The sequence below is a fragment of the Balaenoptera ricei genome, chromosome 20, assembly GCF_028023285.1.
Source record: "Balaenoptera ricei isolate mBalRic1 chromosome 20, mBalRic1.hap2, whole genome shotgun sequence".
NCBI lineage: Eukaryota > Metazoa > Chordata > Mammalia > Artiodactyla > Balaenopteridae > Balaenoptera > Balaenoptera ricei.
This window is the reverse complement of record NC_082658.1, coordinates 57,367,036-57,389,329: the sequence shown is the minus strand read 5'-3', so window position 1 is coordinate 57,389,329 and position 22,294 is coordinate 57,367,036. Positions and strand designations below refer to the sequence as shown.

The window sequence follows — 22,294 nt, the reverse complement described above, 5'->3', positions numbered from 1 at the left end:
ATGACAGGTATGTGACAGCCCCCACCTCTCTCAGCATCACAGGTGCCTGACAGCCCCCAACTCTCTCCCCACCATAGGTATGTGACAACCCCCAGCTGTCTCCACTTAACAGGTATGGGACAACCCCCAGCTCTCTCCCCATCACAGGTGAGTGACAGCCCCCAGCTCTCTCCCCATCAGAGGTATTTGACAGTTCCCAGCTGTCTCCGCATCACAGTTGCCTGAAAGCCCCAAACTCTCTCCCCATCACAGGTGTGTGACCGTCCCTAGCTGTGTCCATATCACAGGTGCGTGACAGCCCCAACTCTCTCCCCATCACAGGTAAGTGACGGCCCCCAGCTCTCTCCCCATCACAGGTATTTGACAGCCCCCAGCTGTCTCAGCATCACAGGTATGTGACAGTCCCCATTTCTCTCCCCATCACAGGTGTGTGACAGCCCCCAACTCTCTCCCAATCTCAGGTATGATAAGGCAACCAGCTCTCTCTGCATCACAGGTATGTGACAGCCCCCAGCTTTCTCCCCATCATAGGTGTTTGACCGTCCCCAACTCTCTCCCAATCACAGGTATATGACAGGCCCCAGCTGTCTCCACATCACAGGTATGTGACAGCCCCCAGCTGTCTCCCCATTATAGTTATGTGACAGCCCCCAGCTGTCTCCACATCACAGGTATGTGACAACCCCAAGCTCTCTCCCCATCACAGGTACGTGACCGTCCCCAGCTGTCTCCATATCACAGGTGCGTGACAACGCACAGCTCTCTCCGCTTCACAGGTGGGTGAAAGCCCCTAGATCTCTCCCCATCACAGGTGAGTGACATCCCCCAGCTCTCTCCGCATCACAGGTGAGTGACAGCCCCCAGCACCCTTCCCAATCACCGGTATGTGACAGCCCCCAGCTCTCTCCCCATCACAGGTGAGTGACAGACCCCACCTCTCCCCATGATAGGTTTGTGACAACCCACAGCTATGTCCGCCTCATAGGTGCGTGACAGCCCCGACTCTCTCCCCATCACAGGTATATGACAGGCCCCAGGTGTGTCCACATCACAGATATGTGACAGCCCACAGCTCTCTCCCCATTATAAGTATATGACATCCCCCAGCTGTCTCCAAATCACAGGTATGTGACAACCCCAAGCTCTCTCCCCATCGCCAGTGTGTGACCGTCCACAGGTGTCTCCATATCACAGCTGCGTGACAACACGCAGCTATCTCCCTTTCACAGGTGGGTGACAGCCCCCAGCTCTCTCCCCTTCACACGTGAGTGACAGCCGCCATCTCTCTCCCCATTACAGGTGAGTGACAGCCCCCATCTCTCTTCACATCACAGGTGAGTGACATCCCCCAGCTCTCTCCCCATCGCAGGTATCTGAGAGCCCCCAGCTCTCTCCGCATCACAGGAGTCTGACAGCCCCCAGCTCTCTCCCCATCACAGGTGAGTGATGGACCCAAGCTCTCTCCACATCACTTTTGTGTGACAGCCACCAGCACTCTCCCCATCACAGGTATGTGACAGCACCCAGCTCTCTCCCTATCACAGATATGTGAGCGCCCCCACCTTCCTCCGCATTACAGGTGCCTGACAACTGCCAACTCTCTCCCCATCACAGGTATGTGACAACCCCCAGCTGTCTCCGCATCACAGGTATGGGACAGCCTACAGCTCTCTCCCCATCAGAGATGTTTTAAAGTCCCCATCTCTCTCCGCATCACACGTATGTGACAGCCCCCAGGTCTCCCCCATCACAGGTGAGTGATAGCCCCCAGCTATCTCCCCATCACAGGTGTTTGACAACCCCCAGCTCTCTATCCATCGCAGGAGATTGTAAGCCCCCAGCTCTCTCCGCATGACAGGTATGTGACAGCCCCCACCTCTCTCAGCATCACAGGTGCCTGACAGCCCCCAACTCTCTCCCCACCATAGGTATGTGACAACCCCGAGCTGTCTCCACATAACAGGTATGGGACAACCCCCAGCTCTCTCCCCATCACAGGTGAGTGACAGCCCCCAGCTCTCTCCCCATCAGAGGTATCTGACAGTCCCCAGCTGTCACCGCATCACAGTTTCCTGAAAGCCCGAAACTCTCTCCTCATCACAGGTGTGTGACCGTCCCCAGGTGTCTCCATATCACAGGTGCGTGACAGCCCCAACTCTCTCCCCATCAGAGGTAAGTGAAGGCCCCCAGCTCTCTCCCCATCACAGGTATATGACAGGCCCCAGCTGTCTCCACATCACAGGTATGTGACAGCCCCCAGCTGTCTCCCCATTATAGGTATGTGACAGCCCCCAGCTGTCTCCACATTCCAGGTATGTGACAACCCCAAGCTCTCTCCCCATCACAGGTATGTGACCGTCCCCAGCTGTCTCCATATCACAGGTGCGTGACAACGCACAGCTCTCTCCCCTTCACAGGTGGGTGAAAGCCCCTAGCTCTCTCCCCATCACAGGTGAGTGACATCCCCCATCTCTCTCCGCATCACAGGTGAGTGACAGCCCCCAGCACCCTTCCCAATCACCGGTATGTGACAGCCCCCAGCTCTCTCCCCATCACAGGTGTTTGATAGTCCCCATCTCTCTCCCCATCACAGATGTGTGACAGCCCCCAGCTCTCTCCCCATCACAGGTGAGTGACAGCGCCCAACTCTCTCCCCATCACAGGTATGTGATAGCCCCCAGCTCTCTCCCCATCACAGGTGAGTGAGAGACCCCACCTCTCCCCATGATAGGTTTGTGACAACCCACAGCTAGGTCCGCATCATAGGTGCGTGACAGCCCCGACTCTCTCCCCATCACAGGTATATGACAGGCCCCAGGTGTGTCCACATCACAGATATGTGACAGCCCACAGCTCTCTCCCCATTATAGGTATGTGACATCCCCCAGCTGTCTCCAAATCATAGGTATGTGACAACCCCAAGCTCTCTCCCCATCACAAGTGTGTGACCGTCCACAGGTGTCTCCATATCACAGCTGCGTGACAACACCCAGCTATCTCCCTTTCACAGGTGGGTGACAGCCCCCAGCTCTCTCCCCTTCACAGATGAGAGACAGCCGCCATCTCTCTCCCCATTACAGGTGAGTGACAGCCCCCATCTCTCTTCACATCACAGGTGAGTGACATCCCCCAGCTCTCTCCCCATCGCAGGTATCTGAGAGCCCCCAGCTCTCTCCGCATCACAGGAGTCTGACAGCCCCCAGCTCTCTCCCCATCACAGGTGAGTGATGGACCCAAGCTCTCTCCACATCACTTTTGTGTGACAGCCACCAGCACTCTCCCCATCACAGGTATGTGACAGCACCCAGCTCTCTCCCTATCACAGATATGTGAGCGCCCCCACCTTCCTCCGCATTACAGGTGCCTGACAACTGCCAACTCTCTCCCCATCACAGGTATGTGACAGCCCCCAGCTGTCTCCGCATCACAGGTATGGGACAGCCTACAGCTCTCTCCCCATCAGAGATGTTTTAAAGTCCCCATCTCTCTCCGCATCACACGTATGTGACAGCCCCCAGGTCTCCCCCATCACAGGTGAGTGATAGCCCCCAGCTATCTCCCCGTCACAGGTGTTTGACAACCCCCAGCTCTCTGTCCATCGCAGGAGATTGTAAGCCCCCAGCTCTCTCCGCATGACAGGTATGTGACAGCCCCCACCTCTCTCAGCATCACAGGTGCCTGACAGCCCCCAACTCTCTCCCCACCATAGGTATGTGACAACCCCCAGCTGTCTCCACTTAACAGGTATGGGACAACCCCCAGCTCTCTCCCCATCACAGGTGAGTGACAGCCCCCAGCTCTCTCCCCATCAGAGGTATTTGACAGTTCCCAGCTGTCTCCGCATCACAGTTGCCTGAAAGCCCCAAACTCTCTCCCCATCACAGGTGTGTGACCGTCCCTAGCTGTGTCCATATCACAGGTGCGTGACAGCCCCAACTCTCTCCCCATCACAGGTAAGTGACGGCCCCCAGCTCTCTCCCCATCACAGGTATGTGACAGCCCCCAGCTGTCTCAGCATCACAGGTATGTGACAGTCCCCATTTCTCTCCCCATCACAGGTGTGTGACAGCCCCCAACTCTCTCCCAATCTCAGGTATGATAAGGCCACCAGCTCTCTCTGCATCACAGGTATGTGACAGCCCCCAGCTTTCTCCCCATCATAGGTGTTTGACCGTCCCCAACTCTCTCCCAATCACAGGTATATGACAGGCCCCAGCTGTCTCCACATCACAGGTATGTGACAGCCCCCAGCTGTCTCCCCATTATAGTTATGTGACAGCCCCCAGCTGTCTCCACATCACAGGTATGTGACAACCCCAAGCTCTCTCCCCATCACAGGTATGTGACCGTCCCCAGCTGTCTCCATATCACAGGTGCGTGACAAGGCACAGCTCTCTCCGCTTCACAGGTGGGTGAAAGCCCCTAGGTCTCTCCCCATCACAGGTGAGTGACATCCCCCATCTCTCTCCGCATCACAGGTGAGTGACAGCCCCCAGCACCCTTCCCAATCACCGGTATGTGACAGCCCCCAGCTCTCTCCCCATCACAGGTGTTTGATAGTCCCCATCTCTCTCCCCATCACAGATGTGTGACAGCCCCCAGCTCTCTCCCCATCACAGGTGCGTGACAGCCCCCAGCACTCTCCCCATCACAGGTATGTGACAGCACCCAGCTCTCTCCCAATCACAGGTATGTGAGACCCCCCAGCTGTCTCCGCATTACAGGTGCCTGACAGCCCCCATCTCTCTCCCCATCACAGGTATATGAGGGCCCCCACCTGTCTCCACATCACAGGTATGTGACAGCCTCCAGCTCTCTCCCCATCAGAGATGTTTGACAGTCCCCATCTCTCTCCGCATCACAGGTATGTGACAGCCCCCAGATCTCCCCCATCACAGGTGAGTGACAGCCCCCAGCTCTCTCCACATCACAGTTGTATGACAGCCCCAAGCTCTCTCCCCATCACAGATGATTGTAAGCCCCCAGCTCTCTCCCCATCACAGGTATGTGACAGCTCCCAGGTGTCTCCACCTCACAGGTGCCTAACAGCCCGCAACTCTCTCCCCATCACAGGTATGCGACAAACCCCAGCTGTCTCCGCATCACAAGTTCCTGACAGCCCCCAGCTATCTCCCCATCACAGGTGAGTGACAGCCGCCAGCTCTCTCCCCACCACAGGTGTGTGACAGCCCCCAGCTCTCTCCCCATCACAGGTGTTTGACAGCCCCCATCTCTCTCCCCATCACAGGTATGTGACAGACCCCAGTATCTCCACATCACAGGTTTGTGACAGCCACTAGTTGTCTCCGCATCACAAGTATGTGTGAGCCCCAACTCTCTCCCCATCACAGGTGTTTGACAGTCCCCATCTCTCTCCCCTTCACAGGTGTGTGACAGCCCCCAACTCTCTCCCGATCACAGGTGAGTGACAGCCCCCAGCTCTCTCCCCATCACATGTGTTTGACAGTCCCCAACTCTCCCCCCTTCACAGGTATGTAACAGCCCCCAACTCTCTCCCGATCACAGGTGAGTGACAGCCCCCAGCACTCTCCCCATCACAGGTGTGTGACAGCCCCCAGCTCTCTCCCCATCACAGGTGAGTGACATACCCCAGCTCTCCCCATGATAGGTATGTGACAACCCACAGCTATGTCCGCCTCATAGGTGCGTGACAGCCCCAACTCTCTCCCCATCACAGGTATATGACAGGCCCCAGCTGTCTCCACATCACAGGTATGTGACAGCCACCAGCTGTCTCCACATAAGAGGTATGGGACAACCCCCAGCTCTCTCCCCATCACAGGTGAGTGACAGCCCCCAGCTCTCTCCCCATCAGAGGTATTTGACAGTTCCCAGCTGTCACCTCATCACAGTTGCCTGAAAGCCCCAAACTCTCTCCCCATCACAGGTGTGTGACCGTCCCCAGCTGTTTCCATATCACAGGTGCATGAGAGCCCCAACTCTCTCCCCATCACACGTAAGTGACGGTCCCAACTCTCGCCCCATCACAGATGTTTGATAGTCCCCATTTCTCTCCCCATCACAGATGTGTGACAGCCCCCAGCTCTCTCCCCATCACAGGTACGTGACAGCCCCCAGCACTCTCCCCATCACAGGTATGTGACAGCACCCAGCTCTCTCCCAATCACAGGTATGTGAGACCCCCCAGCTGTCTCCGCATTACAGGTGCCTGACAGCCCCCATCTCTCTCCCCATCACAGGTATATGACAGCCCCCACCTGTCTCCACATCACAGGTATGTGACAGCCTCCAGCTCTCTCCCCATCAGAGATGTTTGACAGTCCCCATCTCTCTCCGCATCACAGGTATGTGACAGCCCCCAGATCTCCCCCATCACAGGTGAGTGACAGCCCCCAGCTATCTCCACATCACAGTTGTGTGACAGCCCCAAGCTCTCTCCCCATCACAGTTGATTGTAAGCCCCCAGCTCTCTCCCCATCACAGGTATGTGACAGCCCCCAGGTGTCTCCACCTCACAGGTGCCTAACAGCTCGTAACTCTCTCCCCATCACAGGTATGCGACAAACCCCAGCTGTCTCCGCATCACAGGTATGGGACAGCCTCCAGCTCTCTCCCCATCAGAGATGTTTTAAAGTCCCCATCTCTCTCCGAATCACACGTATGTGACAGCCCCCAGGTCTCCCCCATCACAGGTGAGTGATATCCCCCAGCTATCTCCCCATCACAAGTGAGTGACAGCCGCCAGCTCTCTCCCCATCACAGGTGTGTGACAGCCCCCAGCTCTCTCCCCATCACAGGTGTTTCACAGTCCCCATCTCTCTCCCCATCACAGGTGTCTGACAGCCCCCAGCTCTCTCCCCATCACAGGTGAGTGACAGCCCCCAGGTATCTCCCCATCACAGGTGAGTGACAGCCGCCAGCTCTCTCCCCATCACAGGTGTGTGACAGCCCCCAGCTCTCTCCCCATCACAGGTGTTTCACAGTCCCCATCTCTCTCCCCATCACAGGTGTTTGAAAGCCTCCAACTCTCTCCCCATCACAGGTATGTGACAGACCCCAGTATCTCCACATCACAGGTATGTGACAGCCACTAGTTGTCTCCGCATCACAAGTATGTGTGAGCCCCAGCTCTCTCCCCATCACAGGTGTTTGACAGTCCCCATCTCTCTCCGCATCACAGGTATGTGACAGCCCCCAGATCTCCCCCATCACAGGTGAGTGACAAACCCCAGCTATCTCCACGTCACAGTTGTGTGACAGCCCCCAGCTCTCTCCCCATCACAGTTGATTGTAAGCCCCCAGCTCTCTCCCCATCACAGGTATGTGACAGCCCCCAGGTGTCTCCACCTCACAGGTGCCTAACAGCCCGCAACTCTCTCCCCATCACAGGTATGCCACAAACCCCAGCTGTCTCCGCATCACAAGTGCCTGACAGCCCCCAACTCTCTCCCCATCACCGGTGAGTGACAGCCCCCAGCACCCTTCCCAATCACATGTATGTGACAGGCTCCAGCTCTCTCCCCAGCACAGGTATTTGACAGTCCCCATCTCTCTCCCCATCACAGGTGTCTGACAGCCCCCAGCTCTCTCCCCATCACAGGTGTGTGACAGCCCCCAGCTCTCTCCCCATTACAGGTGAGTGACAGCCCCCAACTCTCTCCCCATCACAGGTATGTGACAGCCCCCAGCTGTCTCCGCATCACAGGGGCCTGACAGCCCCCAACTCTCTCCCCATCACAGGTATGTGATAGCCCCCAGCTCTCACCCCATCACAGGTGAGTGACAGACTTCACCTCTCCCCATGATAGGTATGTGACAACCCACAGCTATGTCCTCCTGATAGTTGCGTGACAGCCCCATCTCTCTCCCCATCACAGGTATATGACAGGCCCCAGCTGTCTCCACATCACAGGTATGTGACAGCCCACAGCTCTCTCCCCATTATACGTATGTGACATCCCCCAGCTGTCTCCAAATCACAGGTATGTAACAACCCCGAGCTCTCTCCCCATCACAGGTGTGTGACCGTCCACAGGTGTCTCCATATCACAGGTGCGTGAAAACGCCCAGCTATCTCCCTTTCACAGGTGGGTGACAGCCCCCAGCTCTCTCCCCTTCACAGATGAGTGACAGCCGCCATCTCTCTCCCCATTACAGGTGAGTGACAGGCCCCAACTCTCTTCACATCACAGGTGAGTGACAGCCCCCAGCTCTCTCCCCATCACAGGTATCTGACAGCCCCCAGCTCTCTCCGCATCACGGCGTCTGACAGCCCCCAGCTCTCTCCCCATCACAGGTGAGTGATAGCCCCAAGCTCTCTCCACATCACTTTTGTGTGACAGCCACCAGCACTCTCCCCATCGCAGGTATGTGACAGCACCCAGCTCTCTCCCTATCACAGGTATGTGAGTGCCCCCACCTTTCTCCGCATTATAGTTGCCTGACAGCTGCCAACTCTCTCCCCATCACAGGTATGTGACAGCCCCCAGCTGTCTCCGCATCACAGGTATGGGACAGCCTCCAGCTCTCTCCCCATCAGAGATGTTTTAAAGTCCCCATCTCTCTCCGCATCACACGTATGTGACAGCCCCCAGGTCTCCCCCATCACAGGTGAGTGATAGCCCCCAGCTATCTCCCCATCACAGGTGTTTGACAACCCCCAGCTCTCTGTCCATCGCAGGTGATTGTAAGCCCCCAGCTCTCTCCGCATGACAGGTATGTGACAGCCCCCACCTCTCTCAGCATCACACGTGCCTGACAGCCCCCAACTCTCTCCCCATCATAGGTATGTGACAGCCCCCAGCTGTCTCCACATAACAGGTATGGGACAACCCCCAGCTCTCTCCCCATCACAGGTGAGTGACAGCCCGCAGCTCTCTCCCCATCAGAGGTATTTGACAGTTCCCAGCTGTCACCGCATCACAGTTGCCTGAAAGCCCGAAACTCTCTCCTCATCACAGGTGTGTGATTGTCCCCAGCTGTCTCCATAACACAGGTGCGTGACAGCCCCAACTCTCTCCCCATCACAGGTAAGTGATGGCCCCCAGCTCTCTCCCCATCACAGGTATGTGACAGCCCCCAGCTGTCTCAGCATCACAGGTATGTGACAGTCCCCATCCCTCTCCGCATCACAGGTATGGGAGAGCCCGCAGCTTTCTCCCCATCATAGGTGTTTGACAGTCCCCAACTCTCTCCCAATCACAGGTATATGACTGGCCCCAGCTGTCTCCACATCACAGGTATGTGACAGCCCCCAGCTGTCTCCCCATTATAGGTATGTGACAGCCCCCAGCTGTGTCCCCATCACAGGTATGTGACAACCCCAAGCTCTCTCCCCATCACAGGTATGTGACCGTCCCCAGCTGTCTCCATATCACAGGTACCTGACAACGCACAGCTCTCTCCCCTTCACAGGTGGGTGAAAGCCCCTAGCTCTCTCCCCATCACAGGTGAGTGACATCCCCCATCTCTCTCCGCATCACAGGTGAGTGACAGCCCCCAGCACCCTTCCCAATCACCGGTATGTGACAGCCCCCAGCTCTCTCCCCATCACAGGTGCGTGACAGCCCCCAGCACTCTCCCCATCAAAGGTATGTGACAGCACCCAGCTCTCTCCCAATCACACGTATGTGAGACCCCCCAGCTGTCTCCGCATTACAGGTGCCTGACAGCCCCCATCTCTCTCCCCATCACAGGTATATGACAGCCCCCACCTGTCTCCACATCACAGGTATGTGACAGCCTCCAGCTCTCTCCCCATCAGAGATGTTTGACAGTCCCCATCTCTCTCCGCATCACAGGTATGTGACAGCCCCCAGATCTCCCCCATCACAGGTGAGTGACAAACCCCAGCTATCTCCACGTCACAGTTGTGTGACAGCCCCCAGCTCTCTCCCCATCACAGTTGATTGTAAGCCCCCAGCTCTCTCCCCATCACAGGTATGTGACAGCCCCCAGGTGTCTCCACCTCACAGGTGCCTAACAGCCCGCAACTCTCTCCCCATCACAGGTATGCCACAAACCCCAGCTGTCTCCGCATCACAAGTGCCTGACAGCCCCCAACTCTCTCCCCATCACCGGTGAGTGACAGCCCCCAGCACCCTTCCCAATCACATGTATGTGACAGCCTCCAGCTCTCTCCCCAGCACAGGTATTTGACAGTCCCCATCTCTCTCCCCATCACAGGTGTCTGACAGCCCCCAGCTCTCTCCCCATCACAGGTGTGTGACAGCCCCCAGCTCTCTCCCCATCACAGGTGACTGACAGCCGCCAGCTCTCTCCCCATCACAGGTGTGTGAGAGCCCCCAGCTCTCTCCCCATCACAGGTGTGTGACAGTCCCCATCTCTCTCCCCTTCACAGGTGTGTGACAGCTCCCAACTCTCTCCCGATCACAGGTGAGTGACAGCCCCCAGCATTCTCCCCATCACAGGTGTTTGACAGTACCCAACTCTCTCCCAATCACAGGTATATGACAGGCCCCAGCTGTCTCCACATCACAGGTATGTGACAGCCCCCAGCTCTCTCCCCATTATAGGTATGTGACAGCCCCCAGCTGTCTCCACATCACAGGTATGTGACAACCCCAAGCTCTCTCCCCATCACAGGTATGTGACCGTCCCCAGCTGTCTCCATATAACAGGTCCGTGACAACGCACAGCTCTCTCCCCTTCACAGGTGGGTGAAAGCCCCTAGCTCTCTCCCCATCACAGGTGAGTGACATCCCCCATCTCTCTCCGCATCACAGGTGAGTGACAGCCCCCAGCACCCTTCCCAATCACCGGTATGTGACAGCCCCCAGCTCTCTCCCCATCACAGGTGTTTGATAGTCCCCATCTTTCTCCCCATCACAGATGTGTGACAGCCCCCAGCTGTCTCCACATCACAGGTATGTGACAACCCCAAGCTCTCTCCCCATCACAGGTATGTGACCGTCCCCAGCTGTCTCCATATCACAGGTACGTGACAACGCACAGCTCTCTCCCCTTCACAGGTGGGTGAAAGCCCCTAGCTCTCTCCCCATCACAGGTGAGTGACATCCCCCATCTCTCTCCGCATCACAGGTGAGTGACAGTCCCCAGCACCCTTCCCAATCACCGCTATGTGACAGCCCCCAGCTCTCTCCCCATCACAGGTGTTTGATAGTCCCCATCTCTCTCCCCATCACAGATGTGTGACAGCCCCCAGCTCTCTCCCCATCACAGGTGCGTGACAGCCCCCAGCACTCTCCCCATCACAGGTATGTGAGAGCACCCAGCTCTCTCCCAATCACACGTATGTGAGACCCCCCAGCTGTCTCCGCATTACAGGTGCCTGACAGCCCCCATCTCTCTCCCCATCACAGGTATATGACAGCCCCCACCTGTCTCCACATCACAGGTATGTGACAGCCTCCAGCTCTCTCCCCATCAGAGATGTTTCACAGTCCCCATCTCTCTCCGCATCACAGGTATGTGACAGCCCCCAGATCTCCCCCATCACAGGTGAGTGACAATCCCCAGCTATCTCCACATCACAGTTGTGTGACAGCTCCAAGCGCTCTCCCCATCACAGTTGATTGTAAGCCCCGAGCTCTCTCCCCATCACAGGTATGTGACAGCCCCCAGGTGTCTCCACCTCACAGGTGCCTAACAGCCCACAACTCTCTCCCCATCACAGGTATGCGACAAACCCCGGCTGTCTCCGCATCACAAATGCCTGACAGCCCCAACTCTCTCCCCATCACCGGTAAGTGACAGCCCCTAGCACCCTTCCCAATCACATGTATGTGACAGCCTCCAGCTCTCTCCCCAGCACAGGTATTTGACAGTCCCCATCTCTCTCCCCATCACAGGTGTCTAACAGCCCCCAGCTCTCTCCTCATCACAGGTGAGTGACAGCCCCCAGCTATCTCCCCATCACAGGTAAGTGACAGCCGCCAGCTCTCTCCCCATCACAGGTCTGTGACAGCCCCCAGCTCTCTCCCCATCACAGGTGTTTAACAGTCCCCATCTCTCTCCCCATCACAGGTGTGTGAAATCCCCCAACTCTCTCCCCATCACAGGTATGTGACAGACCCCAGTATCTCCACATCACAGGTATGTGAGAGCCACTAGTTGTCTCTGCATCACAAGTATGTGTGAGCCCCAGCTCTCTCCCCATCACAGGTGTTTGACAGTTCCCATCTCTCTTCCCTTCACAGGTGTGTGACAGCCCCCAACTCTCTCCCGATCACAGGTGAGTGACAGCCCCCAGCACTCTCCCCATCACAGGTGAGTGACAGCCCCCAACTCTCTCCCCTTCACAGGTATGTGATAGCCCCCAGCTCTCTCCCCATTACAGGTGAGTGACAGACCCCACCTCTCCCCATGATAGGTATGTGACAACCCACAACTATGTCCGCCTCATAGGTGCGTGACAGCCGCAACTCTCTCCCCATCACAGGTATGTGACAGACCCCAGTATCTCCACATCACAGGTATGTGAGAGCCACTAGTTGTGTCTGCATCACAAGTATGTGTGAGCCCCAGCTCTCTCCCCATCACAGGTGTTTGACAGTTCCCATCTCTCTTCCCTTCACAGGTGTGTGACAGCCCCCAACTCTCTCCCGATCACAGGTGAGTGACAGCCCCCAGCACTCTCCCCATCACAGGTGAGTGACAGCCCCCAACTCTCTCCCCATCACAGGTATGTGACAGCCCCCAGCTGTCTCCGCATCACAGGGGCCTGACAGCCCCCAACTCTCTCCCCATCACAGGTATGTGATAGCCCCCCGCTCTCTCCCCATCACAGGTGAGTGACAGACCCCACCTCTCCCCTGACAGGTATGTGACAACCCACAACTATGTCCGCCTCATAGGTGCGTGACAGCCCCAACTCTCTCCCCATCACAGGTATATGACCGGCCCCAGCTGTCTCCACATCACAGGTATGTGACAGCCCACAGCTCTCTCCCCATTATACGTATATGACATCCCCCAGCTGTCTCCAAATCACAGGTATGTGACAACCCCAAGCTCTTTCCCCATCACAGGTGTGTGACCGTCCACAGGTGTCTCCATATCACAGGTGCGTGACAACGCCCAGCTATCTCCCTTTCACAGGTGGGTGACAGCCCCCAGCTCTCTCCCCTTCACTGATGAGTGACAGCCGCCATCTCTCGCCCCATTACAGGTGAGTGACAGCCCCCAGCTCTCTTCACATGACAGGTGAGTGACAGCCCCCAGCTCTCTCCCGTTCACAGATGAGTGACAGCCCCCATCTCTCTCCCCATCACAGGTGTGTGACCGTCCCCAGCTGTCTCCATATCACAGGTGCGTGACAGCCCCAGCTCTCTCTCCATCACAGGTATGTGACAGCCCCCATCTCTCTCCCCATCACAGGTGAGTGACAGTCCCCAGCTCTCTCCCCATCACAGGTGAGTGAAAGCCCCCAGCTCTCTCCCCATCACAGGTGTGTGACAGCCCCCAGCTCTCTCCCCATCACAGGTGTGTGACAGGCCCGAGCTCTCTCCCCATCACACGTATGTGACAGTCCCCATCTCTCTCCCCATCACAGGTGTGTGACAGCCCCCAGCTCTCTCTCCATCACAAGTATGTGACAGCCCCCAGCTGTATCCTCATCTCACGTATGTGACAGTCTCCAGCTGTCTCCACATCACAGGTATGTAACAGCCACCAGCTGTCTGCGCCTCACAGGTATGTGTGAGCACCAGCTCTTTCCCCATCACAGGTGTGTGACAGCCCCCAGCTCTCTCCCCATCACACGTATGTGACAGCCCCCAGCTGTTTGCACATCACAGGTATGTGACAGCCACCAGCTGTCACATCATAGGTATGTGACAACCCCAAGCTCTCTCCGCATCACACATGTGTGACCGTCCCCAGCTGTCTCCATATCACAGGTGCGTGACAGCCCCCAGCTCTCTCCCCTTCACAGGTGGGTGACAGCTCCCATCTCTCTCCCCATCACAGGTGTGTGACAGCCCCTAGCTCTCTCTGCATCACAGGTATGTGACAGCCCCCAGCTCTCTCCCCATCACCGGTATGTGACAGCCCCCAGCTCTCTCCCCATCACAGGTATGTGACAGCCCCCAGCTCTCTCCCCATCACCGGTATGTGACAGCCCCCAGCTCTCTCCCCATCACAGGTGTGTGACAGCCCCTAGCTCTCTCCCCATCACAGGTGTGTGACAGCCCCCAGCTCTCTCCCCATCACAGGTGTGTGACAGCCCCCAGCTCTCTCCCCATCACAGGTGTGTGACAGCCCCCAGCTCTCTCCCTATCACAGGTGTGTGACAGCCCCCCTTCTCTTCTGGCCACCCCTCCCCCATTTGGCCACAGCCTCCTTCTTCCCGATGCCCCACAAAATCCTCACATCCACTCAGTTTACCCTGAGACCCAAACTTCCCCCATGTAAGGTATAGTCACAGCCAAGCCTTGTTCTCGAGAACAGAGGGCTCACTGGTCTGCTAAGCTCCGTGCTCTTCTACAGAACGTATCTTCCATGGATTCTGTCTCTACATGGCTTTGTGTCCTTGATCCTGTCACTAGATCCCTTAGGATTTCAGACCGCTGACCTACAAAACTAGACCAGATCCAATGCCCTCTAAATCCCCTTCTATTTCTGAGACCATGATTCTATGTGTTTTCTCCACAGTAGTCTCCCCCGGTCCTCTCTGTGACCCTTTTGTTTACCGTGTGAAGGTTCAGGGTCATACAGGTGTTCTGTTGCTCCTCCCTCTTCATCTTCAGGTGAGGCCACACACCTGTGTCTTGTCGACACCTCCCCCGAAAGGTTTCACTGTATTTGTCCTCTCCTATATGAAGGTCATAAATGAATCACCAATCCCCAAATTCCCTGGCAAATGCCTGTGCTATCAGACAGAGCCTGTGAAAACAGCCTAAATCAAGCCTGTCCTTTGCAGAAGAGATTTCCGACTTAACCATGCAGATTGCGGAAATGAGCAAGAATCTTCAGGAAGTGGAGAAGACCAGGAAGCAAGTGCAGCAAGAAAAGTCAGACCTCCAGGCTGCCCTGGAACAGGTGGAGGCACGTGTCTGGGATGTGAAGGAGGGCGGGGCACTGAGGAAGGGGACTGGACCACCCCCAGGGGCCCTTCCTGCAGGAGGCACTGGGGGCTCCAATGGGAAGAATCCAGCCCCACCCCCGCCCTGGGGAGGGACCAGCTGCTCTCTGCTGCCTCGCCTCCTGGGTGTTCTCTAGTCCATCATATTTCTCCTATTGAATAAACTTGTTCATTATGTCCTCAACGTCTTCCTCTCAGAAAGCAAGAACTCAATCACCAAACATCCTGAGAGCCAGCTCAGAATCCCTTAGTTTTAACAGAGAGTTATACATGGTCATCTTTGGCTGCTGGGAATTCTGTGTGGTCCAAAGAGTGCAGGATCCTGATGCAATCACCAGCTGTGGCCAGTGAGGGGCGGATGCTTAAGAGGGTCTAGGGAAATTTGCACTATGCAGGATAACAGGAGAGCAATTCCTCTGTCTTTCTCTGTCTTTTTTGAGAAGAGGTTGGCTCCTGACTTATGGTCACTATTTAAAAAGACACAGTAATCAAAACTTTTACTAATTGAAAACGATGCTCTGTCCTCCTCAAGACATAAGATTGTTAACAACAAAGCTTCAGTTCTAGTTTCATTACTAGTAACAATCTGGGAGCAAACTGTTTGACCTTTTTGAGTACTGTCCTATTTATTTGTAAAATGAGCCTAATAATACCCTTTTTATCCTAATGGGGATGAAAAACCTCCTTCAAGAAGGTGGCTGCCCCCGGCAATCCCAATCACTCCTTTACTTTTATCAGGGTTCCTTGAAGCAAGAAGAGGGCAAGATTTTGCGTGTCCAGCTAGAGTTGGACCAGCTGAAATCTGAGCTTGACCGCAGGATCACTGAGAAGGAAGAAGAAATCGAGCAGCTGAAAAGAAACAGCCAGCGGGCAGCAAAGGCCATGCAAAGCGTGCTGGATGCTGAGACCCGGAGCCGGAATGTTGCTCTGAGGCTGAAGAAGAAGATGGAGAGAGACCTCAGTGAGATGGAGATTCAGCTGGGCCACTCCAACCGCCAGGTGGCAGAGACCCAGAAACACCTGTGCTCAGTCCAGAGCCAGCTCAAGGTGAGTGCACGGCCCCTGGAGGAGCTGGTGGGACCTCAGCCTGCCCTGGGCTCCGGTCTCACCCCTGGTTTCTCGTGAAGGACTCCCAGCTGCATCTGGATGACGCCCTGAGGAGCAGCGCGGACCTCAAGGAGCAGCTGGCCCTCGTGGAGCGCAGGAATGGCCTCTTGCTGGAGGAGCCGGAGGAGAGGAAGGTGGCCCTGGCGCGGACGGAGCGCACCCGCAAGCTGGCGGAGCACGAGCTGCTGGAGGCCAGCGACCGCGTGCAGCTCCTTCACCCCCACGTGTGTCCGTCCTCACTCCACTCTGCGTCCACCCTGGAGGCAGGCAGGACCCAGGCTTGATGGAGAGGAGTTCCCACCGCTCCTTCCAGGCTAGTGGTCAAGACAAACTTTCATTAGGCCTAGTTCTCGGAATAACTTTGTCTCTAGATGGACAGATTGCTGAGCTTTCTTTTATCTGAAGATAAAAGATCATGGGGAAATCAGAGCAAGGCATGACGAATTATTGCATAAAAGGGCTGGAAAAGGCTTCACAGAGGCAGTAACATTTAAGCTGCAAGCTTAGAAAATTAGGATTGTCTTTTGAAATAACTACTTTTAGGAAAGTTAAAGAATTCCTTGTTTCATTTTTTATTTTTTTCGACCACACCACATGGCATACGGGATCTTAGTTCCCCAACCAGGGATCAAACCCGCGCCCTGCGTGGTGGAAACACAAAGCCCTAATCACTGGACCGCCAGGGAATTCCCCCAAAATTCCTTGCTTTAAAAACTATTTTTTGAATTAGCCAAAAAAATAGAAAAATACCAACCATATTGTCAGCATTTTGGGATCTCCTATTCTAGGCTCTTGTTTCTATACATAAATATGATATTTTTTGTAAACGTGATCAATCTTTTTGCAACTTTTTTTCATTTAACAACGTGTTGTGAACATATGTCTATATTTTAAAATAGTTTTCTATGATACAGTTTTTTAATGGCAGAAAAGCAGTCCATTTTAGTTGTGTATTATGGCACATTTATTTAATCAGTCTTCTACGGTTGGATATTTTTAGACTGTTCCCAATAAAAATTTTTATGTTTAGAAGATTGTATGACTAACTTCTTCATAACTAAATTTTCACATATATCCATGATTACTATTTCCTTAATATTCCTAAAAGTAAGTAAATTCCTGGAAGTATATATCCATGGTCAAAACAGCAAAGACATTTATGATATGTTGTAAATTGGTCTTCAACAAAGTTGTCCCAATTTTTACTCCCATGGGGAAAATAAGTGAGAGTGCTTAGCTATTATTTTTTTTAATCTTCACCGATTTATGGTTGAAAATGCCTCATTTTAAAAATTCTTATTTCTTCGATTACTAATGAGGTGGAACATTTTGTCGTATTTTTGGCTATTTGTATTTCTTCTGGTGTGTCTTAGCTATTTGTACTTTTGCCCTTTTATCTTAATGATTTGTCTTTTTTACATATTAAGGAAGGAAATATTTTTTCGGTAATGCACATTGCAAATGTTTTCTCGTTTGTCATCATCCTAACAACTCCCTGTTGTCCTCCAGAGAAGGGGCAGGAAAGAGGGAAAGAGGAGGAAGGGGAGGAGAAGAGAAGGAAACACCTTCTCCCAGCAGGAAAGACCCAAACACATTCTTCATGCCAGCCTCCCAGGGACGTGGTCACCAGCACCTGTACACTTTCAACGTGAAACAATTTTTTGGCTAAAACCTACAAGGCTGTAGACACACGAGTAACACAAGTAAACACCAGGGAAGTCAGAGCTCCCCCCAAATTCTTTAAATGCTTATTTTTAATTATTCCCAGTTCTCTTCTATTAAAACAAACTTGGGCTTGTCCTTCACATGGACCCCTCCCTGGACGGAGGAACTAGATCCCATGCCACCCTCTTTGATACTTTGATTCCTGGGTCGGCAGGGAACCCTCCGCCAACCTCCCCTCTGGCGTGGTGAGGCACCTTGACTGTCCTCCAACCCCCAGCTGCCCAGTTATCTTAGTTCCATGAACCTTACAGAGGCCTAGAGAGAATTCCCAGGGAAGCTGGTGGAAGACAGCTTCCCAGGGCCGGTGGGCGGGGCCTCTTCTGGAACAGTGCCCAGAGCTGCCTGTTCCACTGGTAGGTTTCAAGGTTGCTCCAGTGAGTCTGCAGGCCCAGAGCCGCCCTCTCTGTGGCTACTGGGATGCCCAGGGATTGGCTGCCGCCTCCACCACCGGGCTCTCTCTGGCTTGAGGAACCGGGCCCCAGGTGGTGACCTGCGCTCTCAGCGGCTGCCCTGCCCCCTCACGACTTCAGGAACGGCAGACACAGCTATGAAATCAACAATACCTGTGTAGTGCTTTATCACCGAAAAATACTTTCACAGACTTTGTCTCATTTGATCCCCACATTCAAGGCAGTTTGGGCAGGAATTATCATCACCATTCTAAATACACAGAAACTCATACTCAGTGATGACAACTGACTTACTTTGGATCGATCAGCTGGACCGGGGCCTGAAACACACCTTTGACTCTACCTGGCCCAGGTTCTCTCCATGACCCCTGCCACCTTCCTTGATCAGGAAGCCCTCACCGAGCTGCATGGCCCCAGAGGAGGCGTCACTTTTTTGCAAAGCCTGGTCCGCGAGGCAAGGCGCGTGCGCCCGGGGATGCTCCTGCCCAAAGACGGCGTCTCGTTGTCACTCGCACAAAGCCACGGCACGGACTCGTGGAGGCCTTGGGGACCACATATGTCCCTGAGCCCTAGGAGGAGACATCTGCGCAAAATATAATTAGAGCATCTTGAGTTTACCCTAAAACAACCGGCACATGAGTGGGTGAAAAAGCCTGGGAGGCGTGACCTGACCTCTGTGTTCTCTTCTGGGTGCAGGTGCAGGAGTTAGATAGCGGGCTAGAGGCTGAGCAGAAGGGGGGAGCCGAGGCCCCGAAGGGCGCGCACAGATACGAACGGAAGGTGGAGGAAATGACTTACCGGGTAGGCAACGGCTCTCCTGCATCCCCCGGATCAGACCGGACAGAAGCAGCTGGGGAGGGGGCCCGGGGCCCTGGCACCGACGCTGTGTTGGCAGGCCGAGGAGGACCGCAGGAACATACTCAGGCTCCAGGACCTGGTGGGCAAGCTGCAGGCCAAAGTGAAGGCTTCCAGGAAGCAGGCGGAGGAGGCCGTGAGTAGGGGGTCCCGGGGGCGCCCTGGCCCCGAGCAGGAGTCCGTCCGTGTTTCACAGCGCCCGCGGCAGCTGAGGCCTGAGTTTCACAGCGCCCGCGGCAGCTGAGGCCTGAGTTTTCATTTGCAGGCTATAAACACAAGCTCAGGACGCCTGCCCTTTCCCTCCCCGGTCCGCATTATGCAAACCTGCCCCACCTCCCCCTCCCCTGGGCTTCCTGCCTCATCAGTCCTGGCCCCGCCCCTCCATCCCTTCCCTCTGCCTCAGCCCACCTGGCTTTAATCCCACCCACACTGGCTGACTCCACCCACCCCCAACTTACTCAGAATTCCCTGCCCTGTGAGCTAACCTTGAACACCTGACCCTAATTCACATCATCCCATCTCAGCCCTGGCCCTGGCTTCTACCACCTCCATCTTTCCCTGGCCTCCCTAGCTCCCACCCTCCAGGTCATCCTTTTTTATCTGCCCTTGAGCAAACAGGTGAAACCAACAGTGAGGAAATAGTTTGGGCTGAAACCAACATTTCCCAAATATCTTCTGGGGACACTAGGTCTGGAGGATGTTAATAGCAGGAAGTTGGGGCAGCAGGTGGGGGGGAGGGGTAGGTATTTTACAGAAAAGAAATCGTTTGGGAAACTCTGGGTTACACAGAGCTGGATGGGTGGCTTTACTTCAAGGATTTCTCAGATTTTGCAGGTAATATGGGATGGACCCCATAGTGGAAAAGGCGCTCTAGATTGTAGCATTTCCCACCCTTTAATGGACCTTGGCATCTCTGTACTGGAGGCAGAGCCTCCCACAGGACTTGTCCTGAGGAACAGAACCTGGGGGAGTCTGCCCTAGATAAATGACTGAGGATGTGGCTTCCCCCCGTCCTCTTTACTCCCCGCCCAAGAGCCTGGTGCTTCTGTCCTGACCTCTGGGAAGCAGATCTGAACTGGTTAAGTTGGGGGAGGATCAGTACAGTTGCAGCAGGACTGGCCAGGCTGGAGGGGCCCCGGGAGGCCGCCTTCATCAGAAACCCCTGGATGGCCCTCAGACTCATACAATGCCCTGACTGCAGGCAGACAGTACTGGGAGCAGGCCCGGGGCAGGCGGGGGGGGGGCGCTGGACCTTTGGTCTCTGACAGCTCCACATGCCTTGGGACACCTGGATTTCCTCCAAAGAGCTCTGGGGTTGGGGGGATGGCAGAGAGGCGGGGTGCAGGGGGACATGCAGGCACCCTGGGGGGCAGCAGACCCGCAAGGTAACGAGGCAGTGTACACAGGAGCCAGGGGCACCGTCTTCACCGCTGCAGAGCTCAGCTTTCCCTCCTCTGCCCTCAGGGAACTGGGGGCCCAAGCTCCCCTGGTTCCCCAGTTCCCCAGAGGCCATCAGGGACCGGGGGCCTCAGCGCCAGAGTGAGGGACTCCCTCAGCCTCCTGCCCCCTCCCCCTTCCGTCCAGGAGCAGGAGGGCAGCACGCAGCCGTCCCGGTGCCGGAGGGCCCAGCACGAGCTGGAGGAGGCCAAGGACCGGGCGGACATCGCCGAGTCCCGGCTCAGCAAGCTGAGGGCCGAGAGCCGAGACATGGGGGCCCAGGTGAGAGCAGGCTTCCTCCCCAGACGTCCTAGGACCCAGGACCAGGCAGCACCCAGCAGAGTTTGGAGGGTGCCTGTCAGCGCATCTTCCCCGCTGCTGGCCGTGCATCCACGAATGTCTCTGCTTTAGCCTGGACCCCCGTGGTTCCAGGCTCGCGGGAGCAGTGCGGGACCAGGGGCCAGACCACCCTATCACCCCCGCCCCTCCCTGTTGCAAGAGGCGCTGCCCAAGAAGCCCCTGCTTTTGGGAGGATTCCCCCAACTCCGGGAGCTCGACTGGTTTGTCTTTACAACGCACAAAGGGGGATAAAGCCACGCCTGAATATTTTTCTGAGGCTCCAGCATCTCCAGCTGCCCCCACTTGAAGACTGTGCCCCGCCTCACCTTTGGTTTAACTCATTTCCTGCGTAGGATTCTTTTTCTCCCCCCAGAAGATGGAAGAATGAGCCCTTCCCAATGCCCGTTGCCATGGGACACCTCGGGAAAACGGAGAGAAGGTGTCGTGAGAAATAAACTCTCCTGACTACTCGGATCCCTGGCTCTGCTGTGTTTATCATCACCGTCCATTCCTCCTCCGTGCGGTGGTTTTCAGATTCTTGCCAGGTTTATTTATAAACTATAAAGAAAGTAAGGGATGTGAAAGCGGACCCCCCTGGCCCCGAGAAGGAAAGGTGGAAATCCAACCCATCGCGAGATAGATCACCAGCTCCCCAGCAGTTAAAAATAAAAACACTTTCAGACAATCATACCCCTTTTTCTGCCTAGGAACTCATAATTCTTTCCAATTCAGTTCCCCTAAATTTACAGACCGGGAAACTGGACCCAGCTAGACTAAGTACTCTGACTGTAGTTGTCTAGGGCGGTGGGAGACTAGACCCCAAGATCCCAGGCCCCCCAAGCAGGGCTCTTTCCACCAAGCAGCTCTGCTTTTCCATCCCGTCCCCCCCAGCGGCCGTGTCTCCACTCCTCTCAGACCACCCACAGCTCCCAGAACATCTTTGGAGGTAGTAGGCGCTCCTGAACCTGGGATTCATTCCTGGGAGGACAGATGCTTCGGGGAGGACTGCCTAGGGGCTGGCCTATCCTGCAAGCCCTGCTCCTCCTCTCCACGCACATGGATCCTCCCCCCCGGTGCTTGAGCCAAGGGTGAGGGGCGCAGCTAGTCTCAGGGTCACTCCCAGATCCCAGCCAGATCCTGCTGAGTGTGATTATGTTGGCTTGCTTACCCTGAAGGGTAGTAAAGCAGCAGGACAAACAAGCACAGGATCAGAAGCCAAGACTAAATCTGAGCCTCGGCCTGACCACTTAGTAGCAACAGCTGAGTGGCCTGGGTTGGCCGCATACATTCCCTGAACCTGAGTTGCCTCAATGGTCAGACTGACCCGTGTGGTCAGGGGCATGGACTTCGGGTTCCAGCAAACCTGCATGGAATC

At 55.4% G+C, this 22,294-nt stretch overlaps 2 protein-coding genes across 2 annotated transcripts in view; one reads left to right on the top strand and one right to left on the bottom strand.

The window, feature by feature from the left end:
- LOC132355247 (uncharacterized) overlaps positions 1-19,450 on the bottom strand; it is a 296,430-nt gene extending 276,980 nt beyond the window's left edge. The window contains exon 1 of the mRNA XM_059907486.1: positions 19,087-19,450. The gene's annotated coding sequence lies outside the window, so the exon portion shown is untranslated. The remainder of the gene's footprint in view (positions 1-19,086) is intronic.
- Positions 1-21,393, top strand: part of LOC132354585 (myosin-13-like) — a 77,246-nt gene extending 55,853 nt beyond the window's left edge. Inside the window, 6 exon segments of the mRNA XM_059906446.1 lie at positions 14,841-15,009; positions 15,785-16,093; positions 16,174-16,377; positions 18,985-19,089; positions 19,184-19,279; positions 20,728-21,393. Coding sequence (XP_059762429.1) covers positions 14,841-15,009; positions 15,785-16,093; positions 16,174-16,377; positions 18,985-19,089; positions 19,184-19,279; positions 20,728-20,991 — 1,147 coding nt within the window. The 3' untranslated portion in view covers positions 20,992-21,393.
- The last annotated feature ends 901 nt before the right edge of the window (positions 21,394-22,294 follow it).